This window comes from Ostrea edulis, chromosome 9, assembly GCF_947568905.1.
Source record: "Ostrea edulis chromosome 9, xbOstEdul1.1, whole genome shotgun sequence".
NCBI lineage: Eukaryota > Metazoa > Mollusca > Bivalvia > Ostreida > Ostreidae > Ostrea > Ostrea edulis.
Genome location: NC_079172.1, coordinates 9151788 through 9176309, shown reverse-complemented (window position 1 = coordinate 9176309; position 24522 = coordinate 9151788). Strand labels below are relative to the sequence as shown.

The following is a 24522-nucleotide window of genomic DNA, read 5'->3' as shown; positions in this document are numbered from 1 at the left end:
GGAGCGGATCGTGGAATTGATTGATTGTATCTTGCTTAACGTCTCGCTCGAGAATTTTTCACTCGTATGGAGACGTCACCTAGACCGGTTCTTTAGCGTGACACACCTACTGTGACACGGGGCATCCGTTTTTAAGGTCATCTCCGAGGACCCGTGACATTCACACCTGATGCCGAGCGTTTGGCGATGGAACTGTCACTTCCTGTTTTAACGACTTAGGTCTATCGCGTCCGGGATTCGAACCCCGGCCTACCACATGCGGGGCGAACGCTCTAACCTCTCGGCCAACCGCTGATTTTAATCATTATCAGATTGACAGATACATGTATTGCTGATATGTATATTTTCATTCATGTTCTAAAAGGAAGTCAGCCATTATGACGATGTAGTATGCCTCCTTAAACTATTCATGTAAAAATATTGATACCTATTAGATTAATGAATTATTTACATAAGTTAGTATACATCATTTTGAAAGTTTGTTGTGTTTATCTTAATCATAAAACATGTAAACAAAGTGCATTTACCGTACTTGATAAGGTTTGCGCGGTGTGAACCATCAGCATGAAATATTGTTCATTTTTTTTTTTTTTTAAATTAGTTTGCATGCTATGAAATAAAATCATTGATATACAGTATATAATTACTACTTGTAGTTTGCATTTTTATAGAAACTTTTATTTCATGAAGAAGAAAAAATGGATTTTAATGTCGTCCTGTACTACGTCTGCTATCGTCCTACGTTTGCTGTGATAGCAGACGTAGGTAGTAGTGGCGGCAGTCTAGATATCAGGTGACCACAGGTGACCTTTTTGTCCTACAAGAACAAAGGCACGACATCACAGCGATATGTCAACACTGTTTAAAACTACTGTACAAGTATGACCCTACCCTTAAACCTGGACACGCGTGTAACAGTGCAGTGGGAGAAGGACCCTGGGTGTGTGACAGAATGACTGCGTCAGTCAGAGACATATTAAACACTCCTTGACAAGAGATGATCTGAACAGTCTTTTGAAGACGTAGAAATTCAATGATACTGATGATGTAAGTTTGAAATATGAATGCTTTCCCATTGTTTACATTTTGATAAAAACTCCCGAAACGCGATATATTAGCTCAACGTTAGGGGGTAAAATGTATCCTTTCTTTTTATGCTACAGAGAAAATTAAAAGCATGGCGCAAAAAGTCAAACTTTGATATGCTTCCTTATTTTGCAAATAGAGTTTTCATAATACCCGCACCTATACAGGTATACAGTTTTCCACAATTGAAACCTTTAATGAAATATTGAAGAGACATTGTTGGAAATTCAAATCTCAATTATCCAGAATGAAGTAAATTGTTATTATATACATGTATAAAAAGAGCGATAACGTTGTTCTATCAATAGATACATGTACACTGGAAACCAGGTAAGATAATTCAAATCCCGATTATCCAGAATGAAGTAAATTATTATAGAAGATCGATAACCTGTTCTATCAATAGATATATTGTACATGCACATTGGAAACCGGGTAAGATAAAGCCTCACTACATGTCATTGGTTTTCCAGGAAAAAAAGACAGACAGGAAGTGGCAGTAGATTTTCATCAACACCATCGTCTCTGATACAAGTAAGTTTGTGTTTTAAAAGTCATTGCTCAAAATATGTTAACTTAATTTCACAACATTCAAATTCTATTTCAAAGTACGTTTGGAGATGGTTCGCTTAATACCAAAACTATTTCCACTACGCCGATAGAAAATACATATCATTTAGTGAACTCCTGTCCGGCTTGACTTATTGTGGAATATGATTTTAAGATTTTACAGCGACGCTCGCGAAAGATATTTCATATGACTCCTCCGAAAACCCAACAGGTCAATTCCGACATTTTATTTTCCTGATTTCTGTTGATTTGAATTAGTAATACCTGGAAAATAAAGTAATGAACTTTTCAGGAATATTTCTGTTTCATTTTATTTTAGAATGTTGTTTTTATAACGATTTCAGAATCAAACATATTATTACAAAAAAGTCAGTGTCTTCAAATTAGAAAAAGCTTCTAGGTGTAAATTATACAAAAGAAATCAATAACTTAGGAAAGCTCCTGTAATTTATGAAATGATGTACTTGCGGCGACATATTATTAATATTTACATCTAAAGTAAAGTAAAATAAATTTTATTTAAAGTCGGCACTATATACATTTATTGTTACAATTTACATGTGTATGTCTTAAAAATTGTATCTGTATGTCTACTCACCCTCTACTGCCTTATTTGTATATATTTGTATATAAACCGATGAGCTGTAACTTAATGAAATAAAGAATCTGAGGTATTGTGTGTTCTGTTCTATTGTAGGGTTAGCCTTAGAAATATAAAGACTGATTCGTGAAGTATATACACAGCTCGTAAGTTTTTTCATTAGATGAATTGTAATTTCAAATCTCACTTAAAACTGATATGATATCATTTTTCAATTTGCTTTAAAAGCAATCATTAATTTTAATTACATGTCGCGCACGAGCGCAGTCTGTTTTGATACGGGTTTTCAAGCTGTACATGCGTTTTTGCGGAATTAATGTTTTCATTTCTGCGGGATTGATGTGAATAGATTCTTATAAAATATTTCCAAATTTAAGGTAATACGTACTTAATGTGGCACGAAGAGGATAAGTAAGTAAGTACTTAATGTGGACTTGAAATCATCGTTAATATTAGCCTTCAAGTTGTATAATCTCTAGAAATAAATCAATCTTTACATTTAAAAATGAAATTACTTTCGAGTTGTTAATTTCTACATGTACTTCGTTTTAATTCGATTACAATTATTACTCTTTATCTGTCTACATGTATTGATTCATTCATGAAATACAGAGTTCAGTGCAGGGGGGGGGGGGGTTGTTTGGGGTTTTAGGTTTTATTTGTTTTTTGGTTATTTTTTTTTCATTTTTGGGGTTTTTGGGGTGGTTTTTTTTGGATTCAATACTATTTCGCAGATTCACACAACTATAATATATTCAAGTGGTCTTGAGGTGAGGGGGTGTGTGTGATTCCACACAAGTGAAAACTCCAAACATATATATGACCTAAAATCGTTATCCATCTGCGTAAAATTGTTTCTATTGACTGAATTTGCTTCCTATATAGCAATAAAGATATCTTGGTTAAAGTATGACTTCACAATTACAACGTGGGTCTTCGTTATGACAGGAGAGTGGCGGATTTAGAGGGGGCGCAGCCGGCGCCCCCCCCCCCCCCCCCTAAAATTTTCAAATTTAAGGTAAATCGCGGTATCTTGTTTAGGAAAATGTACTAAACGATAAAAGAAGCAATAATTTCTTCCACTTCCAGAGAAATAAATGACAAAATCTTTTGGTTTCTTGAATTACTTTGTTGGGAGAACTTAATTTTTTCCAAAAACCCCTTAAAATTTGGGTCATTTTATTAATTTCACCTTATCAAAATGATAGAAAAAAGTACAAATGACTAAATAGGAGAAACATTTCAAGCCCCATAAAATCTGTAAAATCCAGGAGCTTGCGGGGGCTTTGCCCCCTGGACCCCCACCAGGGTTTCGTCCTGGACCCACTACCTCATAAAGTGGCGCCTCCCGTAACCGCAATTCCTGGATCCGCCCCTGCAGGATGTACAAAATGCTTATTGTCATTACAGTACGATCTTAAGAAAATCTGTCATCTTCTGCGGATGATATCTTTGACGCCTGCGTCAAGTTGATATCTCGTTTTTACTTGTACGACACCTTAGAAAGAGCGTGGTCTTCTTTAGTAATCCCCGCCATTCAAGCGTAAATATATTCCATTTGTACACTGTAACATTGTCGTAACCGTCAAACCACCATAATCAATTTAAATTTAGAAAATGCTATTTAAAGCAGCCAGTAATTATAGAACAGCTAAGAGAGTTGTAATTCGAGTGATTTATTAATCTGTTGTTTGGTCATAGTCCTCGTGATGAAATAGTTCTGTGTGTGCAGAAGGAATTAGCATATTTGTCGGATAATCGAAATATCAGTTTGTTGTGTATTCAGAACAGCCTTTCGTTACATGTAAGTGTCGCCATGTTGGATTGCTATTAAACCGCTTACTATTAATTGTAACAGTCGGGGAGGGTGCATTGTATCATGTTTAACCCAATAAGCCATGTTGTACAAAATTTATTACATGTTTTAGTTGTGCGGTATTTATACTTATATATACTTTCTTTAAAAAAAGTTCGGGTATATCGTTGTTACTTTAGTCCGTCAGTCCGTCTGTCACACTTTCTGTTTCCTCAAACTCGTCTTTTACCTTGAGGGGCAAATGGGGAGGAAAACGACGAACGAACACCTGCTCAATGCATTGTGTCATGTGCAGCAAGAATATATTTCTTTTAAGGGTTGGAATCTCAACCATTTTAAAGATATTTGAACAGTTCAATCAAAAAGGGAAGGGGTTGGGATGACCCCAGAGCACTTGCCCATCAGAATGCCCCATGTATGTTGATATGTGCAGCAGGAATGTAATATGGTTTAGGGGTCAGGACCTCAATTGTTTTTTAATATATTTCAATAAAGGGCTTATGATGATTCCAGGGCCCTTGCCCAACAGAATACTCAATGCATCTTGACATATGCAGCAATATTCATGGTATACTATTTTGGCTTCTTTGCTAGTTACACAAGAACGATGAGGAGTATATTTCAAGGCAGACACTTGCGTGCGAATAGTACTGTCTTATGACAACACCTAGTTTTACGTGTAGGCTTGATGTACTGCACTCATATTGTAATGATTGGAAATTATCTGTTAATGTAAGTAAAACTCAAATAGTAGTATTTAGGAAGCCTGGGCGGTTTAACCAAAATTTTAAATGGTGAGGAAATTGAAGTTGTTAATCAATTCATCTACCTTGGTCTCAAACTTTCACATACTAATAATTTCTCTAAATCACAGATACAGTTGGCTTCCTAAGGGAGATAATCTATGTTTAAACTTTTGAAATCGATGAAAGATGTGTTGTGTAATGGTGTCGCCCGTTTATCTTTATTTGATACTTATGTAAGAAGTGTATTGAATTATGCTAGCGAAATATGGGGATTTCATAAACATGATGCTGTAGACAAGTACATTTAGAATATCTTAAAATTATGTTGAAAGTTAGAAGAAAAAAAACCTCAACATTGATGGTTTATAATGAACTTGGTCGTTTGCCACTTCCCATTCAAAGGAAAATGCGCATTATAACATTTTGGTTAAGATTACTGGAATCAGAGAACTGTATAATGAATAATATTTATCAAGATATGCTTGAAAGAATTGAAACATGTCATTGAACAAAATATAATTGGTTACTTGGGGTAAAAAAAAAAAAATTACTACTCTCATTGGGGTTTGGAGAAGCTTGGTACTGTCAAAATATTAAAAACAAAAATTTGCAAACAAAGAATAACTGATTGTTTCCAACAAGAGTGCGATGCTTTTTTTTTCATCATCTCCAAAGTGTTTTCTATACAGATATCAAACGAACAAGTTTTGTTTACGACCTTACTTAAGGAAACCAATCCCAGTCAAGTGCATTCAGTTAATTGCAAAGCATAGATTTAGTGCACATCTATTAATGATTGAGAGGGGAGATTCACTCCTCCTAGAGAGCAAAATATAGACTTGGTGCACATCTATTATTGATTGAGAAGGGGAGATTCACTCATACTCGTAGATAGCATAGATTATGTAATTTGTGTCATTTGGAGATTGAAGATGAGTACCACTTTATTTTGAAATGTTCACTTCATGATGAGTACAAGAAATTATATATTAAAAAAAGGATTACTGGTATAGGCCAAGTATGTATAAACTTCTACTACAATTACTGTCTACTGAAACTGTCAGTGAATTAAGTAATTTAGGGAAACTCCTACAGAAAGCTGAAAGACTTGGAAACTCATTAGATGTTAACTAATGGTCAAGTGGCAATCTTTATAGTCTGCCACTATGCCAAACATTTTACTACAACAGTTTTATTCCGTCGACAATCAAACTCTGGAATGAACTAAAAGCGGATATAAAAAATTCCCCTACTTTATCCATATTGAAGTCTAAACTCAAGATGATGGAAATTCCAAAACTCAAAAAGCACTTTAGTTTTGGCAATAGACAAGAAAATATTATTCTTTGTCAGTTACGGAATAAAGCTTCATTTATTGAAAGATGATCCACACTGTTTGCATTGTGGCTATGAATTTGAAGGAAATGTGCATTATTTCCTTGAATGTTCAAAATATAATCAGCAAACCTACGCGCAATGATGAAGTTTTCCGTCCAATTTTTCGCTTAATAATGCATCAAATAATGAATGATAAGTTTCATTTCTTAAATCTCTTTGACAAATGTGTTGTCTTTCTCCTATTTTCAGCCTACATGTAGACGTCTAATAAGTTATTGGGTTTACCTGGCACTGTCCAATAAGTTGACAATAACTGTCTATTATTTTTAAGAACGGACAGCATCTTTCCTTTATCAAAAATAATGGATAGCAATTGTCAACTTATTGGACACCACAGGTAACCTTTTCACTAGAAGTGGACTTTCTTCTATATAAAAGCCTAAAAAGACAAAGAATTGCGTAACAAAAATGTTTTAACTGCGAATATGTTATGTAATTTTTAACCAATGATGTGGACTACCTAACCTCCTACCTCTCTCTGGAAACATACACGAAAATATTAATTTGATAATGTACAATACAGGAAGGAGAGAAGGTGTGTGAAAGAGCATGAGGTAGTTGATGAATTCTTGAATACCATGTTTTAAACCTTTATACCACATTAAAGACCCATCTCATGACCGTACGGTCAGTGAAAATGTAGGCGGAGCCTAATCTAAACAGATGTTATTTTATTTTAATATGTCCTTTGTACAAAAACCTCAGATCTGCATATATAAAAAAAATAGTATTGGTCGCATGCTTCTATGTTTAAACTGGTACAATTGATGTCAATTCATAATAGAAAACAAATCTGTAATCTGGGTAAATTTTTAAAAGGTGCTTTACTCTTACGATCTAGCCAAACTATCGTCTAATGTATATGCTGGTTTTTTGTTGGTTTCTTTTTTATGTAAACTTGTCTTATAACTCTCTTCATGTATGTCCATCCTCTAATATTCACTCCACTTTTCATACTGTATACATCTTTTTTGTTTATACTTTGTAATTGAATATGTATTATGCTGATGAGCCGTAAGGCTTAAAGCCAATAAACAATACAATACAATACAAGGAGTGGCCAGGGTCTACCAAGGTGTTAATTGCTATATCCCATGGCACTCAAAGAAATACACAGAGGCAGAACATGGTAGAAATCTACCTGTCCATGCTTTTTTATAGTTTTGATATACACAGGACCTGTCTCAGGGACTTCTGCAGAGTTTCTTTGGTCATAGTGTTTGAATAATGGTTGTATTCCTAAGGGTAGCTGACACACATTCTACACCCACCCCTCTTCTCTCTCTCTCTCTCTCTCTCTCTCTCTCTCTCTCTCTCTCTCTCTCTCTCTCTGTCATTGACTCAATGAATAATTTCTGTTATAAATATAGAGGTATCATAAATTGATGACATAAATTATTTCAATAGGTTACAAGTTTTAAAACTTATTGTGCAAATTATTGTTTGATTTCTGATTGTGTAATTTATAATACATGTACAGGTATATAGAGGGGGAAAATTACAATTATATTGAAATTGCATTGTTCAGGGGCCTTTTTAAAAACAATTGAATTACAAGAAAATAGCAATTGTCGACAGGTCATTTGCTATCACAACTCAGGTATACTGGGCTTCCTCAAGATCTAAAGAATGCCTGTAGATACTGTTTTACCTCTCTGGGGTAGCCCCAGACCACAGTGTCTGCAGATGTCACTTCACCTGAAATCTATTGTTAAATGTTTGATTGGCAGGCAGCTTACAATTTGGGGGTATCATCTTAAAATTGGGTCTTTAAATTTATACATGTATTACTATCAAAAAGAAGTACTTACAATTTTTCAGGACCATGGAGTTTGACGACATTCTTGGTCGATGTCCTGTGTTGAAACCGGATTCATTGACAGGAGATAGGGATTCATTAAATCTTTTAAGATGTGAATCGCTTGATCAACGTTCTCTACGTAATACTTCTGTTCGGTGCCATGACGTCACACATCCGACGCACCTCAATGGTAGTAAGATCAAATTGTACAACGTGACAAGTAACCATACATATATTCAAAAATGTGTGCAGGTCGTTGATTTTATTAATTTATTTATTTGTGATGTTGTCTGATATAGATCCACTGCGACTGTCAATAAAGGAATCTTTGGAAAGCAACGAAGGAATTCCGATACCGGAAATGGAAAAGCAAGATAGTTGTCACAACCGGAAGGTGAGATATTGTTCCTATTGATATCAACAGTTTCCATCATCATCATCATCATGGTCATCTCAGAAATGTAGTTGCAATGTTTACGAGCAACAAATATCAGAGGGAGCTTATTGTTTACGATCTGTCTGCCTATCTCTTTTTGTCTGTTTCTTAATCAATCATCAAATTTAAGCTTTGGCTTAGTTATAACTGTTGTCCTTTACAAGACATTGACTTTACACTTGGTGGACTGACAGACGAAGGTCAAATCGTGTGTGACTAAGATGAACATCATTTATCAAACTCTGATTTTGCATTCTGAGTGAGACCACGCTCTGTGACGTAGTATTTCACAGATACATCTTCTTTTCCAGACGAACCCTGTTGGTGATCTTCTTACAGAACTACCAGTTTCTCGGTTAGACCCCAGTTCACTGCACAGTGATCAAGCAGGTACAACAAATCTTATTGTTTCACAATCAAATAACAATATACATAATTGATGAACATTACTAGGGCTTGGCCTCAGGATCTTTTGTATGCTATTTAAGTCCCATTCGAGAATTTTTCATTTTTGTAGAACCAGCTTCACGTGAAGTACCACAAACGTTGACTTATGAAAGGTGAAGATAATGAACAGTGATCAATCTCATAACTCCTATAAGCAATACAAAATAGAAAGTTGGGCAAACACGGACCCCTGGACACACCAGAGGTGAGATCAGGTGCCTAGGATGAGTAAGCATCCCCTGTCGACCGGTCACCACCGCCGTGTATAATAGAACTCTGGGTTCTTTATAGTACCTACACGGACCTCTGTTTTGAAGGTCACATTTCACAAAGACTCGTGGCTTTCACTTGTAGTGCCACGTGTTTGGCAGAGGAACAGATATGCAAGAGCTTGTTCTGGGTATAGTCAGTTTTTAAATCGAGGTAAGCTACTGACAAACAAGTTGATGGTACAGGGATTTCAACAGTCTCGATTGAAGTCAGCATTTCGCAAATTCTATGGTCGTTATAACGATCTAGTTCGTCAATACAACCTCGCCTTGGGTCAAATGCTGTCTGACGTGTTTCATACCGATTGTTAAGCCGTTCTTGGCACACTGATTTGACTGCGGATAACTCCGTTTACCTGATCAGGATATGGGGCTCACGGCGGGTGTGACCGATCAACAGGGGATGCTTACTCCTCCTAGGCACCTGATCCCACCTCTGGTGTGTCCAGGGGTCCGTGTTTGCCCAACTATCTATTTTGTATTGCTTGTAGGAGTTATGAGATTGATCACTGTTCGTTATCTTCACCTTGCATACTACCTATGTTGCATGTCTTATGTTTATGGTATATGTTTAATCTCTCTTCCACTAGCCCTGAAATTCCAAAGCAATTGGAAAACAAATCTTTGGCCAAAGTAGTACTTTTGCAAGTAATAAATAAAGGGGAAAACTCAATAAAAAGATGTGTTATTTGGAGATGTGTTTTTTAAAATACATTTTTCTATAATTGTTGATGTGATAGTTCCATACTTACGACCAATAGAAAACATCGAGGAAATTCCAATATTGGCAACTGAAAAGCAAGTCTGCTCTGAAACCGATAGTAACGGTCACAAGGTAAGCAAATGCTTCCAAATCTTTGTCTCATTATCTGAGAATTCCATTTTAGGACCCTTTTTATTGTTGGGTGTTTTGTTTTTGGTTGTTTTTATTGTTTGGATGTTTTTATTTGCAGACAAGCAGTGAAATTTGCAGTGAACAGGAAATGATTCTTACAAGTTTCAACATGGGATCACTAAACACTGGTCAGACGACGAATAACGGTATAGAAGGCGGTCTCAAAGGATGTGTTTCACTGAAAAAGGAATCCTTTGACGACCATGATGATTTGGGAGCAACTTCAGCATTTCATGATCATATCAGTACTTATGGTAAATTGTTTATACACTGAGTGATTTGCATTCAAATACGTTTAGAGTTAACCTAAAATTTTCATTTATGTACATGTAACATAATTAAAGCTAGCTCTTCTACATTTTTCCACACGTAGGTTTGGTATTCATTTGCTATTATTGGAACTTTTTACTCATGATTAGCGTAATGAGTAGAATAGACATGCAGTGATTTAAATACATAAGGTACAAAATCAATTTATATTAAAAATTACTCTCCTTCCGACAGAAAAATTATGACATTTTTTTCAGTCGTAGTAGCCTAGTGGTTATAATGGTCGCATGGTGATCCTGGTTAAAATAGGTCCTCACTACCCCTTGCTTATCGTAAGAGGCGACTAATGGGGAGGTCGTTCCGATGAGACCATAAAACCCAGGTCCCTCCTTGCTCAAAGGCCATAAGCGCCGAGCGTAGGCTTAAATTTTGCAGCCCTTCACTTGCAATTGTGGCGTCTCCATATGAGTGAAACGTTCTCAAGTGTGATGTTAAACAATATACATCCTAGTGGTTAGGGCGCTCGCTCCGCAAAATGGAGGGCATGGGTCCTATTCCGCGTTAAACCTAAGCACGATGGCGAATCACGTGACTTGTGCATAAACTATTACCCGGAAAAATGACGACGAAAGTCAACACAAGGGAAAATTCAAACGAATAAGTAACACCTTTATCAATAACGAATTGTCACATAACTTATATCAACATTTGAAGAATTTTCTCAGGAACACATTACTGCCTCACTTCTATCTGCCGCAGACCAACAACGTAGAACTATCATTTCTTCAAATGTTGATAGAAGTTGTGTGACAATTTGCTATTGATAAAGGTGTTGCTTACTCGTTTGAATTTTCCCTTGTGTTGACTTTTGTCGTCTTTTTTCGGGTAATAGGTCATGCCAAAGTCACGTGATTCGCCACCGTGCTAAGATTTTGAACATAGACAGTGATTGTTCCTTTTCCAAGTGCCCGGCATAGCGAACGTCCTGGGTCTTCTGGATATAAATTGAAAACGGAGGCCCTGCGTCACGGTTAAAGTTGACAAATATCACTGCTTAGGGTCTTAAGCTTCATGAACTGGCATTTCACCTGAAGCTAGTGATGTTACTATCTGAGTGGAAAAAATTACTGGAGTATAGACTAACAAAGAAAATAAAGATCGTTTTCGTTTATTGATGAAAATATACCGATTTAATCGTTGAAAGGGTTATGCTATACATATACAACGAAATGACTACTTTCCTAACGATGATGTAATCCGGATGTTATTCACTCTCCTGTTACCACGTTGTTTACTGAGATCATCGTGTTTAGAAAAGCACTAGTTGTGTTAAAACCCGTCTTACATAACACACTGTAAAAAGCACCAGTTGTAGTGTTAAAACCTGTCTTACAGAACACACTGTAAAAAGCACTAGTTGTAGTGTTAAAACATGTCTTATATAACACACTGTAAAAAGCACTAGATGTTGTGTTAAAACCTGTCTTACATAACACACTGTAAAAAGCACTAGTTCTAGTGTTAAAACCCGTCTTACATAACACACTGTAAAAAGCACTAGTTGTAGTGTTAAAACCTGTCTGACATAACACGCTGTAAAAAGCACTAGTTGTAGTGTTAAAACCTGTCTTATATAACACACTGTAAAAAGCACTAGATGTAGTGTTAAAACCCGTCTTATATAACACGCTGTAAAAAGCACTAGTTGTAGTGTTAAAACCTGTCTTATATAACACACTGTAAAAAGCACTAGTTCTAGTGTTAAAACCCGTCTTACATAACACACTGTAAAAAGCACTAGTTGTAGTGTTAAAACCTGTCTGACATAACACGCTGTAAAAAGCACTAGATGTAGTGTTAAAACCTGTCTTATATAACACACTGTAAAAAGCACTAGATGTAGTGTTAAAACCCGTCATATATAACACACTGTAAAAAGCACTAGTTGTAGTGTTAAAACCTGTCTTATATAACACACTGTAAAAAGCACTAGTTCTAGTGTTAAAACCCGTCTTACATAACACACTGTAAAAAGCACTAGTTGTAGTGTTAAAACCTGTCTGACATAACACGCTGTAAAAAGCACTAGATGTAGTGTTAAAACCTGTCTTATATAACACACTGTAAAAAGCACTAGATGTAGTGTTAAAACCCGTCTTATATAACACACTGTAAAAAGCACTAGTTGTAGTGTTAAAACCTGTCTTATATAACACACTGTAAAAAGCACTAGATGTAGTGTTAAAACCCGTCTTATATAACACGCTGTAAAAAGCACTAGTTGTAGTGTTAAAACCTGTCTTATATAACACACTGTAAAAAGCACTAGTTCTAGTGTTAAAACCCGTCTTACATAACACACTGTAAAAAGCACTAGTTGTAGTGTTAAAACCTGTCTGACATAACACGCTGTAAAAAGCACTAGATGTAGTGTTAAAACCTGTCTTATATAACACACTGTAAAAAGCACTAGATGTAGTGTTAAAACCCGTCATATATAACACACTGTAAAAAGCACTAGTTGTAGTGTTAAAACCTGTCTTATATAACACACTGTAAAAAGCACTAGTTCTAGTGTTAAAACCCGTCTTACATAACACACTGTAAAAAGCACTAGTTGTAGTGTTAAAACCTGTCTGACATAACACGCTGTAAAAAGCACTAGATGTAGTGTTAAAACCTGTCTTATATAACACACTGTAAAAAGCACTAGATGTAGTGTTAAAACCCGTCTTATATAACACACTGTAAAAAGCACTAGTTGTAGTGTTAAAACCTGTCTTATATAACACACTGTAAAAAGCACTAGTTCTAGTGTTAAAACCCGTCTTACATAACACACTGTAAAAAGCACTAGTTGTAGTGTTAAAACCTGTCTGACATAACACGCTGTAAAAAGCACTAGATGTAGTGTTAAAACCTGTCTTATATAACACACTGTAAAAAGCACTAGATGTAGTGTTAAAACCCGTCATATATAACACACTGTAAAAAGCAGTTGTAGTGTTAAAACCTGTCTTACATAACACACTGTAAAAAGCACTAGTTGTAGTGTTAAAACCTGTCTTACATAACACACTGTAAAAAGCACTAGATGTAGTGTTAAAACCCGTCTTACATAACACACTGTAAAAAGCACTAGATGTAGTCTTTAATCTTGTAGGAAAATTTTTAAAATTGGGCCAGGGTAACTCAGTTGAGCGATGTGGCCCATGGAGCTCTTGTTTAAAGTTTCACCTTAAATTTTGAGGCAAGACATTGCAACTATGTGCAGTTTTTAAAACCGGCAATGCTTCTCCCTCATATTCTATATGATAAATTGACGAATTTTTGCATCATTCAAGAGCAACCCCCCCCCCCCCCGTGTTTATTTTCTTTTTACTAGACACGAGTATGCATTAGTTTGTGTGGAGCCTAATAGAGAAAACAAGTTTATGCAAATAAATCAATCGTAGATTTTAAGTGTAAAACAATCACAATTAACACACACTATAGCTTAATAACAATAATTACCATAACCTCCCTATAGAAATTAAAAATATACTTCCTAAAGAATTGACAGCACCACAAAATGCAGGTTCGAACTCCGATATCATCTGGTATTTCGAAATCAGAAAATGTATGTATCGTTTTGATATTCAACATATACATTTAAATATATTACTAGTATTATTTATTAAAGGAATATACTTACTTATAGATCAATCTGTAGAGGAATCGAAGGTCCCAAGCTTAGCAGTATCATCTCTGGAGAACAGTTGGACTGACGGTAATTTCACACTCCGCAATCAATCAATCACGGTATAACTGACAACTGCGATGTACAGAGTAGCTGTACTGAATACGAAATTCTTATACACTGTACATTTAGTCATCTATATCTTTCCAGAATCCATGGTACCCAGAATTCCTAGGCTCGTTTTACAAATCTTTGGTAGCATTCTAAGTGGAAGGAGAGTGGATTTACGAAAGCTGGCAAGGACAATGAATAGTCTGGGGATTGTGCCACAAGACTGTGTGACGCAGTTAGAAGGGGCTGGAGAATCCTGGAATGAAAATCACGTCCGCATTCTTATTGCGAGCATTGACAAAAACGTTACAACACTCCAGCTGGTGTATAAGATGCATAAAACTGATTTTGCAGAAGTTGCAAAAGACTTGTTTTCATTTTACCTTCCTTACGCAGAACAATCGAGATGTAGAGAAGTTTCTCGAAAAATTGTCGGGAACCGAAAGAAAATCCAATTTTATTTCAAAAAGATAAAACAGGATGTTCATAAACTATTCACATCTAATCCGTACGCCGAAGTTAGTTTGATAGGTAAAAAAATGCTATTGGATATTAAAAATGAAAGCAATCCTGGAAAAAGACGGCATCTGTATGACCAATACATTTGTCTGAAAGCAGCGGAGATAGACGCCCATACCAACCAAACAGATAACGTAGACCCTAAAGGAGAGCCCTTCCAACAAATTGATGCAATTATTGAAGAAAGCTCCTGCCCTGAGATTTCTCTTATCTTAATGTTGGGTCGGCAGGCAAATATTGCATCCTCTTTGGGGACAAACCCAAGCGATGGGGAAAATTTTCTTATAGATGCTTTCACATGGCAGAACACGTGCGAAAGATGTATAGAAGCAACAGACATGATATATAAAAGTGTAGTGTTCTACCTGTTACAGTTTCAGAGGACTAAAGACAAAGATTACCAGAAAAAGCTTTTTCATCAGGCAGAAATTGGACTAGATTCTTTGTCGGAGGAAGATGATGATGTCAGATTATTCTGGTCTAGGCTTTTTAGACTGAGAATAATCTATTGCCATTTAGGGATAGGAAAACGTGGCGAGATCATCGAAGGATATGATGTATCTCAGGAATCGATAAAAATTGTTGAAAAAATGTTTCAGGAAGATAATTTGGAAAACCTGGAACATAGAAGGAAAATGATGTATGGAATTGGAGCTGCGCGTTTTTGTCATATATTGGGAGACGTTCGGAAAGCAAGAGACATCATTGATAAAGCTATGGAATTTGCCGAAGAGGGAAATTACAGTGAGAAAGGCAACGTGTCTGCCTATCGGGATGCTTTGCTCAGAATTGATGTAGAAACAGTCCAAGTTGTCACACTTTCTGCCGAATATTTGTTTCACACAATATCACCAATTTATTCTCGCCAAACATCCAGGTCGTCAACCAACGACACACAGACTTCAGATGAAATTATAATAAATAAGTCCATTCATTTCGAAAGTATATCATCCGAAGAGCCTTGGAATTACATCGATAGCGATGGACCTCCAGGCATAATTGCCTTCAACTCGAGTGATCAGGTGGCGGTGTTAGGTGAGAGAAGGCAACTTGCAGAAACAATGACAGAAACAAAAACAGAAACAATGAACCTAAAGGTTCAGCAAAGTGATACTGGTAGTATACCAAATCAAAGTCCCAGTGAAGCCTCGCAAAGTGATAATATTCATTTGCAAAGTGGAGTAGACGAGTTAAGTTTATCTTCATTTCAATATTAAATCTGTACAGATATGCAATTTGACTAATTGATTAGGAGAGAAGAGGACTTTCTATTCATAATATCTTACTACCTTGTGCTATGTTTAGTGCCTGCAAAACATGTTCATATTCCATCAGATAAAACATGTTCAAATAATGTAAAACTTATACGTTACCAATTTTGATGCACCAGATGCGCATTTCGACAAGTAATGTCTCTTCAGTGATGCTCAAACGAAATGTTTGAAATCCGAAATAACGATGAAGTTTTAGAGCTATTATAGGGAAAACCAGTGTGCCAAAATAGTGGAGTCAAATTCGTCTAACGATAAGAGCTATGCGTGAGGGAGATAATAATTTTGTATACGTATTTTCAAGCTAGTAACGAAGTACTTAGCTACTGGGCTGTAGAGACCCTCGGGGACTAACAGTCCACCAGCAGAGGCCTCGACCCAGGGTTCATAATGTAAAACAAATAATGTCTCTTCACACGTTCAAATAAATGACACTAAAAACCTTACGTGAGGAGATTAGTTTTAGTGTTTATTCACTTCTTAAGACTTTAAAATTTAAAAGGTATAATTTGTGAATTTGGTCTTGTGGGATAAAATAGTAGTGATAATCTCAAGGGATCCAATGCCTTGTCTCTAATTTAATGTCATTTTATCATAGCGTTACTGTCGTTCTGTTCCAATACGGTTTTCCTACCAATATATATCGGTATCTTAAACGATATTTATGGCATGTATTACCATTGAAAGAGCACGGTGATTTAAGTGAGCACTGTGTCCTATGAATTATGAATCTTGAAAGTGAAGGTACGAGATCAATTGATTGTGTGTAATCTAATATGTATCATAACATTTTTGATAAAGACGGGTAGATCAGTTTTACAAAATGGGCACAGGGTGTTTCGGATATGAATTTTACATATTTTATCTACATACCGGTAGCGGTAGGCCTAGCGATGTTTGTAGGATCACTTCTAGGCCTAAGATATTCATAAGTATGTGTACGTAACAAATATATGTACTTGAAGGCTAGGTGATAAAGCTATTCGTCAAACATGGCGTCTTACAGTGGAGTCGAAGTGTTCGAGGACGACAGGATTATCGTCCCAATCTCGTGTGATGACCGAACATATATGAATGTCTTCGAAAGGGATATTTTAAAGGCTTTCTTTACAAGTATGCTGCTGGATGTTGATCCTATGCCTCTTATTGACTGTATGTGTAAACGTGGGTATATTTCTGAGGCGTGTTTTGATTTAATCAACGTAAAACGTGAAAAATCGCCATTTCTGTTTTCATATGAAATCCTTGCAAACGAGGTTGCAAAACGTTATCCATTAAAAACATTCGTCTTCATCCTGTATTGTGTAGAATTCATACAGTTGGCTAACGATCTTATTTCATACTACAAGGAGTACAATCGTACTAAACTTGTACAGGAAGTAGCGCGTGCCGCTGTAGGTGACAGAAGGCCAATACAACAGTACTTTAAATTCATCAAGAAACAAGTTCACGAATTCACATTTAAAAATCCGCAGGGCGATTTATCTTTGATAGGCGCTAGACTGAGACAACGCATAGAAATGGAAGAAAATGAGGCCAAAAGGCAGCACATGAATGACCGGTATATTGCGCTAAAAGCTGCAGAAATAGACGCCCTCACAAACAAGACCGACGATATTGATCCTTATGGAGGGGCGTTCAAAGACATTGAAGACGTTCTCGACGAAAGCAGCAATCCAAATATATCTAGGGTCCTTTTGTATGGACGTAAAGCAGACGTTTTGTCCTCTCTTGGAAAACAAGACGAAGGAAGATGCATGTTGCAAGAGGGGTTTTCATGTGCCAATGCGACGGACACCTGCATCGAATCAATAGACATGATCTACAAGAGCGTTGTTTTTCGTCTTTCTGAATTAGAGGAGCATCCATCCGAGAAAATAAAGAAACTGCTACTGGCTGAGGCAAGTCGGGGTATCCAAGACCTTAGCAGGGAAGATGAGGATGTGAAAATATTCTGGAGGAGGCTTTTTATATTGAGAATGATCTACTGTCATTTAGGTATTGGAAAACGCTGCAGGATGATACCATGTTATGAAGTTTCCGTGGAATCTGTGAAAGAGGCAGAACGACTTCTTTTATTGGATCCTTTGGACGAATTGGAACATCGTCGCCAAATGATGTACGGTGTCGCCAAAGCTCGTTTAATGGAGCTCAAGGGTGACATGTCCTCTGCCTTGACATTCATATCTAAAGCAGTGGAGATTGCTAAGGAAGGAAAATACAATGAAATGCCAATGATTTGTCATTATCTTTCACATCTTACACAGTTAAAGGCCACAGAACAGCTGAATATGGAAAATAACAATTCTTGTGTGTGAAACCCATTACTTCATGGGCATCTAAACGAATGCATATGTATGCTTTCCTTCAATGAAATATATTCATAATGCTAATATACTGGTATATTCGTTACGCATTCTATACATGGTGTATCTACAATGTAGGTAGCTGCTGTTATAACTTAGTTTAATAGCATAGCAATTTGATTTTTATTACAATGTACTACAAGGGTAGTGTATTGATATCAAAAGTCATATGATGGAAACGAGTAGATAGAATAGACACTCTAGTCCTGTTCAAAGTTGGTCGATCGATTCGTTAGGCGTGATATACGACTACTACTTCTGAGTAATTATCAAACACAATTTTGTCCGACTGAATATCGAAGAACTTTTACCTGATCCTATTCTTTTGATGTTGTGGATATTAGATGTGCCATAACGAAGAAAACGTGAACGGGCACAAAATAGATAAATGTACATGCACACACACCGATCATTGTCCAGGATGGTATCTTAGGGAGTCTTTCACTGATAGCCATCAATCGCCACAGGCTGCTTATCATAACTATTGGATGACTGTAAATGATACCAAGTTGAACAAGGTCAAGGTCATTCGGCTGTAAGCATTCATATATGTGTATAAATTGTTGTCCGACTTAGTCATGACTAACAGACGACTCTACTGAGTTTCAAGTCAAAAGAACAAATCTCACTGGTTTTCAAGTACAGATGACATGACCCTGCTAGTGGTTTTCCGTGGCATTTTGATGACCATTACATATTTTTAGTTCGAAGGGCATGTGGTTTGTTCGATTTATGGCTAAAAAAAACAACACTCGGTTTAACGTCCCATTCGATATTTTTTCTGTAATATAGAAACACAGCCAGCTAAAGATGAAGTGCCACAAAGTTTGACCTATGCATGGTGCTCAAGGTCATAGCAGTGATGGATTCTTTATTGTACCAGTGCGTGATACAGGACCTCTTAAAACTCTCTTGAGTTTTCTTGAGGTCATATATCTGAAAGATCCGGGACTTTCACTTATAATGTCTGACGAATTAACAGTCTTTATCTATTTTGAACGTCTTGGATTTGATGCGGCGCCGGTAACGAATATCGAATCCAGGTTCTCCACGTTGCAATTAACCGAAAATCTTGAGAGATGTTCATTCTAGAAAATCTTGGCATGTCTACTGTCCGAAGATATTTCGGTTCAGTTGTCTTGTTAGAGTTGGGAGAGACAAAATATGAAAGTTGTAAGACAAATCTCGATCAGATAGTTTCACGCGATTTAACTTCATAAAAAATATATACATTGTAGAAATTAAACAATATGTATGGATTTCATATTACATGTATATCAATCGTAGGTGTCATAAGTAATAGTCTTAGATGAATGCTTTTAGCTTTATGATTGAGTTCACAGATGTATGTTGTGGCATTAATCCTTAAACTGGGTCTTTGAACCCTTTGGGTTTTTAAATCTGTAACAAGGGTATTGAATATTGATGAATCTTACATATCAATTTGCTGATTACACAAAGTCACTTCGTTTGGGATGTAAAATGGTTTTAAAGTCCTCTTAAAGCACTTACTTGAAGTAATATACAATTGTCCATACTTCATTTTGGGGTTAAAATCCATTGGGGTCAGTTTACTACAGTGTATGTGTGGGATTGGTCTAAAGTTGCAATGAATTACCCCGAATCAAACCTCTACTGTTTTGGACTCAATATCCAGCTATGAAACATGACACTTGATTTTTTTTTTCAACGGCGGCTCAAACAGACACATCCGCTTCTAACGTTTGACTAGTCTTAAGTTGAAGGGTTGTGGCATGTTGGTAATCCCTAAAGTCCCATCCAGGGAAGGTAGGTGATCTGGATCCTCAGGTTCAACTTCAAACTTTTGTAGAAATCTGGTCAAAAACAGGAATAGTTCCATCCTGGCGAGAGACTCCCCCAGACATGACCTCATCCCTGATGATGGAAATACAGGGATATTTATATCCATGCTTTTATTGTGTATAACTTATTTCCAAATAGATATGAAACATCAAATAAAGGAATGTTTATTCTAACACAATTTCCCCATTTACATGTACCAGCTTCTCAATAAGTAATGAGGATAAATACAAAGTGTATACCTATTGAATAAGGAATCATCTTGGTTTTCTGATCCCCATAGCATTTTCCGATATCGTTCAGAAATCTCTCTGGTTTAAATGTCGAAGGTTCGGGAAAGATTTCAGGATCTGACATTACTGAATCTAAAGCTCCAAACACAATGGCGCCTTTCGGGAAAATGTATCCATGGTAGATGAAATCTTCATTGGATGTGTGTGGTACACTCACTGGTGCAATATTTGCCGAGCGTTGGACTTCCAGAATGAATGCCTCTATCCTTGGCAATTCATCCTTGTGTTCCATTTTAGGTTGTGCCTGACCGATGACGTCATCAATGTCATTCTGGAGGGTCTTCTGCCAGTCCTGATGATGAATTAAGTACAGGAGCGCCCACCTCAGTGTCGTGGAAGTTGTCTCAGTTCCCGCCACGAAAAAGTCACGAAGACTGTGATTGAGTTGTTCATCTGTATAAAATAAAGAAAAATTCGAGATTGTCATCTTGAACTTCCAACTAACGACTCAAGAACAGTAATTTAAATATCCTTGTTATTCAACAAGCAAATCTATACAGATTTCAAACTTTTGACCAGCAGCATCAACCAAAAGTCCTATCGGCCACGAAGCCCACTTGAGTTACCTCTTGTGGACCGTTATGGTTCTAAGATCATGGAATCTACATTACATCGGGGCACTTCCAGTTTAATTCTTTGTGGTCCTTCAAATTAAGATTTATTAAACCTTCTTAGATGTACTAGGTATACATACACCATGAACTCCTATTGTGCCAGGGGATCTACTTGAATCTATCTACATAATAATGCTTGTATACATGAATTGATACATCGCACTACCTTTGGTCTGGAGAGAAATACTTTTGATATATTTTCATATACCGGTATTCCTATGTAAAACGTTACAGCAGTACTCTATATACTGGCTTGAATGTACACACCACTACTCTATATTCAGGCTTCACTGTACAAACAACTACTCTGTATTCAAGTTTGACTGTACAAACCACTACTCGGTATTCAGGCTTGACTGTACAAACCACTTCTCTGTATTCAGGCTTGACTGTACAAACCACTACTCTGTATACAGACTTGACTGTACAAACCACTACTCTGTATACAGACTTGACTGTACAAACCACCTCTCTGTATACTTGCCTTGACTGTACAAACCACTACTCTGTATACAGGTTTGACTGTACAAACCACTACTCTGTATACTGGCTTGACTGTACAAACCACTTCTCTGTATTCAGGTTTGACTGTACAAACCACTACTCTGTATACTGGCTTGACTGTACAAACCACTTCTCTGTATTCAGGTTTGACTGTACAAACCACTACTCTGTATACAGACTTGACTGTACAAACCACTACTCTGTATACAGACTTGACTGTACAAACCACTACTCTGTATACAGACTTGACTGTACAAACCACTACTCTGTATACAGGTTTGACTGTACAAACCACTACTCTGTATACAGACTTGACTGTACAAACCACTACTCTGTATACAGACTTGACTGTACAAACCACTACTCTGTATTCCGGCTTGACTCTACACTACATGAGGGTGGATGTTGATTTGATGTATTGTACCTTTGTTTTTTAAAAGAATAGAAAAACTGTCCTATATATTACTTTTTGTACACTTTACCACCGGACACTCCTATAGTTCACCCCCCACCCCCCCCCCCCCCCCCCCCCCGTCTCAAATGTTATGGTTATGGTGGCGAAGAAGAGCAATATAAGTTTTGCTCCGTTGGCTTCCCATATTTGGTCCTTCCCACTCGCACTTTCAATCCTTCGCTAAAAACACAAAGGATCGAAAGAACAAGTGATCTGATCAGAATACCATACGAAGGCGGGAAATGGCGAAGTGGCAGCGTGAAGTTGCAAAGGCAAAAGGGGTCATTAGCTTCGAATCTTTACCTCCCTGCTTTCACTCCACTGACTAGAGAGTAGTTTTATTGCCAAATTATTTTACCGATGAATCATGGGACCTTCCTCCTAACAGTAGTGTCAAATTCACACTACATATTTTTATGATATTATTTGAAAGCAATATTACATAACGAGAACAGAAGATTTAAGCTGTAGTTGTTGAATATATGTTGCGATACATTACCTGTGAATGTGGTGTCGGGTGCATTTCCTCTTTGTTTTTGTTCCAGAAGATAAGCATCGATGTAATCATTGATGTTGTTCTCATCAAAACTTTCTCTGTGCTCCTCGACTATTTCAGTTACAAAGTCAAACATTGCATTAGCGTACTCCATCGTTTTGTCCAAGTTAAATATTCTGAAATGCCGCAACCAGGGAAAAATGAACGCTGGCGAAGAACCATTAATGCTGGCAATCAGTTTATTTAACAAAGCTATCAAACGCTTGAATTTGGTGTCGTCATAACAAAACCTTTTACCAAAGAAGACTGAGCAAATTACGTTTGAAACTGATATATTTAGTAGTGTCTGAATGTCAAAAGCGTCGTTTTTATATTTTTCGAATTCGTCCAGGACGCAGTCTATTTCTTCCATTATGTGACTTTCCATGCAGCGTCTCCCGAATCCAAATTTACGCATCGTTGTCAGCACGAATGTTCTTTGTTCCTTCCATAGTGCACCAGATGTCCAGATTACACCTGCAACGAAAACAAAAAATTAGCAATTTGCTGAGCCCAACATTGATTGAGGATTCGATCCTTTGACAGGTAATAAACATACATGTAATTGACATAGCTGGTATTGGAGACCAGTGGTCAATATTATAAAGTTATTGACTGCGTTCGAGGACAACAGCTGTTTTGTTTGACCCGAGAATGGATCTGTTGCCCGAAGCCGTAGACTTGCGTAGCCAATAGAAATGAAGCAGATTATTGCCCGGTCAACAGTTCGTAAACTGTTGACCGGTCAATAGACCACGAGTGTGAGAGTTGATTTAACAGTTGAAATGTTAGTTTTAAATTGTATTAGTTTTATATATGAAAAAAATTAAAGGGTATAACAGACGATATTTTTACTCCTTATATATATAACTGTATACAATATTAAAAAAAAACGTCCAGCCAATTTTAATGTTTGGACTGCCCAGTCCATGCACTGAAATCTCGATATAAAACTGTTCATTTCAACATCGATTTTGAAATGGATGGTTCCAAAATCGTGTCTCCATTGCACGGTTTGACAAGGCAGCATTAATATTCGCTGGTACTCGGGTTAATTCGTTAATATCTGTGATATATCTGCTCAGCCGAAACCCAGCTCGATAATTTCCGTGATGTTCCGAAACGTTTAAAACTGACATCAAAAAATACAACCAAAGTGGCTGATCGGATTTCGGTGCAATACATCAGGCAAAAAAGATGGATCCACCATTGAGAATGATGTTTTCGACGGAAATTCAGTAAAACATTTATTGACTGGACCACGGGCAATGTGTTTTACTGGACCCTCATACCTAAATGTGGCCTACTACCTCATGCAACATTTTAAGGCCCTCAAGTCCAACAAAACACAAGTTGCCGTCGCGATCTTGGTCAATGAATATATAGGGTACCTTTTCCTTTTGTAACAACTTCTGAAAAATAAACCTTTGGTCGATCAGAAAACATATAGCCAAATCTAACAAAAAGTTCTTGTATGTGATGAAATCCGTGGACGACTATCACCGGTTTGTGGAAGATCATCACGGTATAAATGTCTCCGTGAATCTTCCTCAATCTCCTGTGTGCTTCTGTGGAATCTGACGGTTTTATGCATCCGAGATTTCCGACGATTGGGTAACATGGCGGACCTGGTGGTAGACCTCTACGTCGTCCAGTCAGACTCCAAAGTAGACCGACAAATACAAGAACAATGGCTACAGTTACCCACATAATGTCCGGTAAATTTAAATATCCCATCAATTAAAAAATAAAACTAAGTCTTACACGACATGTAAGGCTGTCGACTGAATACATCTAACCTAGATATCAAGTGACACTCAAGTGTTTCACATCTTTCCTCGAAGTGATGAGAGATCAATGACAAATGATCACTCAATCGCGATCCTCCTTCCTCTTTACAATCGCTTTATGTATAAAACTCCCGAGCTGACTTAATATTATAGAAGCTTATCGATGCCCAAAAAAAAATGGGGAATCTAACAGTAACAGTCACACGTATAAAAATTAAATTATCCACACT

The 24522-nt window shown here is 36.9% G+C and overlaps 3 protein-coding genes across 8 annotated transcripts; 2 read left to right on the top strand and 1 right to left on the bottom strand.

The window, feature by feature from the left end:
• Positions 1 to 267: 267 nt before the first annotated feature.
• On the top strand, positions 268 to 18308 carry LOC125658250 (uncharacterized). Of its 5 annotated transcripts, XM_048889444.2 has the most exons (10): positions 268 to 1047; positions 1560 to 1620; positions 2354 to 2403; positions 8039 to 8211; positions 8318 to 8412; positions 8766 to 8844; positions 9911 to 10005; positions 10124 to 10319; positions 14036 to 14104; positions 14225 to 18308. In XM_048889444.2, the coding sequence occupies exons 4-10, from the start codon at positions 8043 to 8045 to the stop codon at positions 15859 to 15861; spliced, it is 2340 nt and encodes a 779-aa protein (XP_048745401.2). In that variant the 5' UTR covers positions 268 to 1047; positions 1560 to 1620; positions 2354 to 2403; positions 8039 to 8042; the 3' UTR covers positions 15862 to 18308. The 5 variants fall into 5 exon arrangements, with proteins under 5 accessions (XP_048745401.2, XP_048745400.2, XP_048745398.2 ...); XM_048889443.2 differs by lacking the exons at positions 268 to 1047; positions 1560 to 1620; positions 2354 to 2403 and adding an exon at positions 2919 to 4061; XM_048889441.2 differs by lacking the exons at positions 268 to 1047; positions 1560 to 1620; positions 2354 to 2403 and adding an exon at positions 4051 to 4805.
• LOC125658252 (cytochrome P450 2C8-like) lies at positions 16877 to 24416 on the bottom strand. Of its 2 annotated transcripts, none has more exons than XM_048889448.2 (4): positions 23894 to 24416; positions 22467 to 22979; positions 20345 to 20788; positions 16877 to 20177 (listed from the first exon to the last, which is right to left on the bottom strand). In XM_048889448.2, the coding sequence occupies exons 1-4, from the start codon at positions 24237 to 24239 to the stop codon at positions 19999 to 20001; spliced, it is 1482 nt and encodes a 493-aa protein (XP_048745405.2). In that variant the 5' UTR covers positions 24240 to 24416; the 3' UTR covers positions 16877 to 19998. The 2 variants fall into 2 exon arrangements, with proteins under 2 accessions (XP_048745405.2, XP_048745406.2); XM_048889449.2 differs by having other exon boundaries at positions 24006 to 24361.
• LOC125658254 (uncharacterized) lies at positions 16908 to 18308 on the top strand. Its single transcript, XM_048889452.2, has one exon. The coding sequence runs from the start codon at positions 16908 to 16910 to the stop codon at positions 18231 to 18233; it is 1326 nt and encodes a 441-aa protein (XP_048745409.2). The 3' UTR covers positions 18234 to 18308.
• Positions 24417 to 24522: the final 106 nt, after the last annotated feature.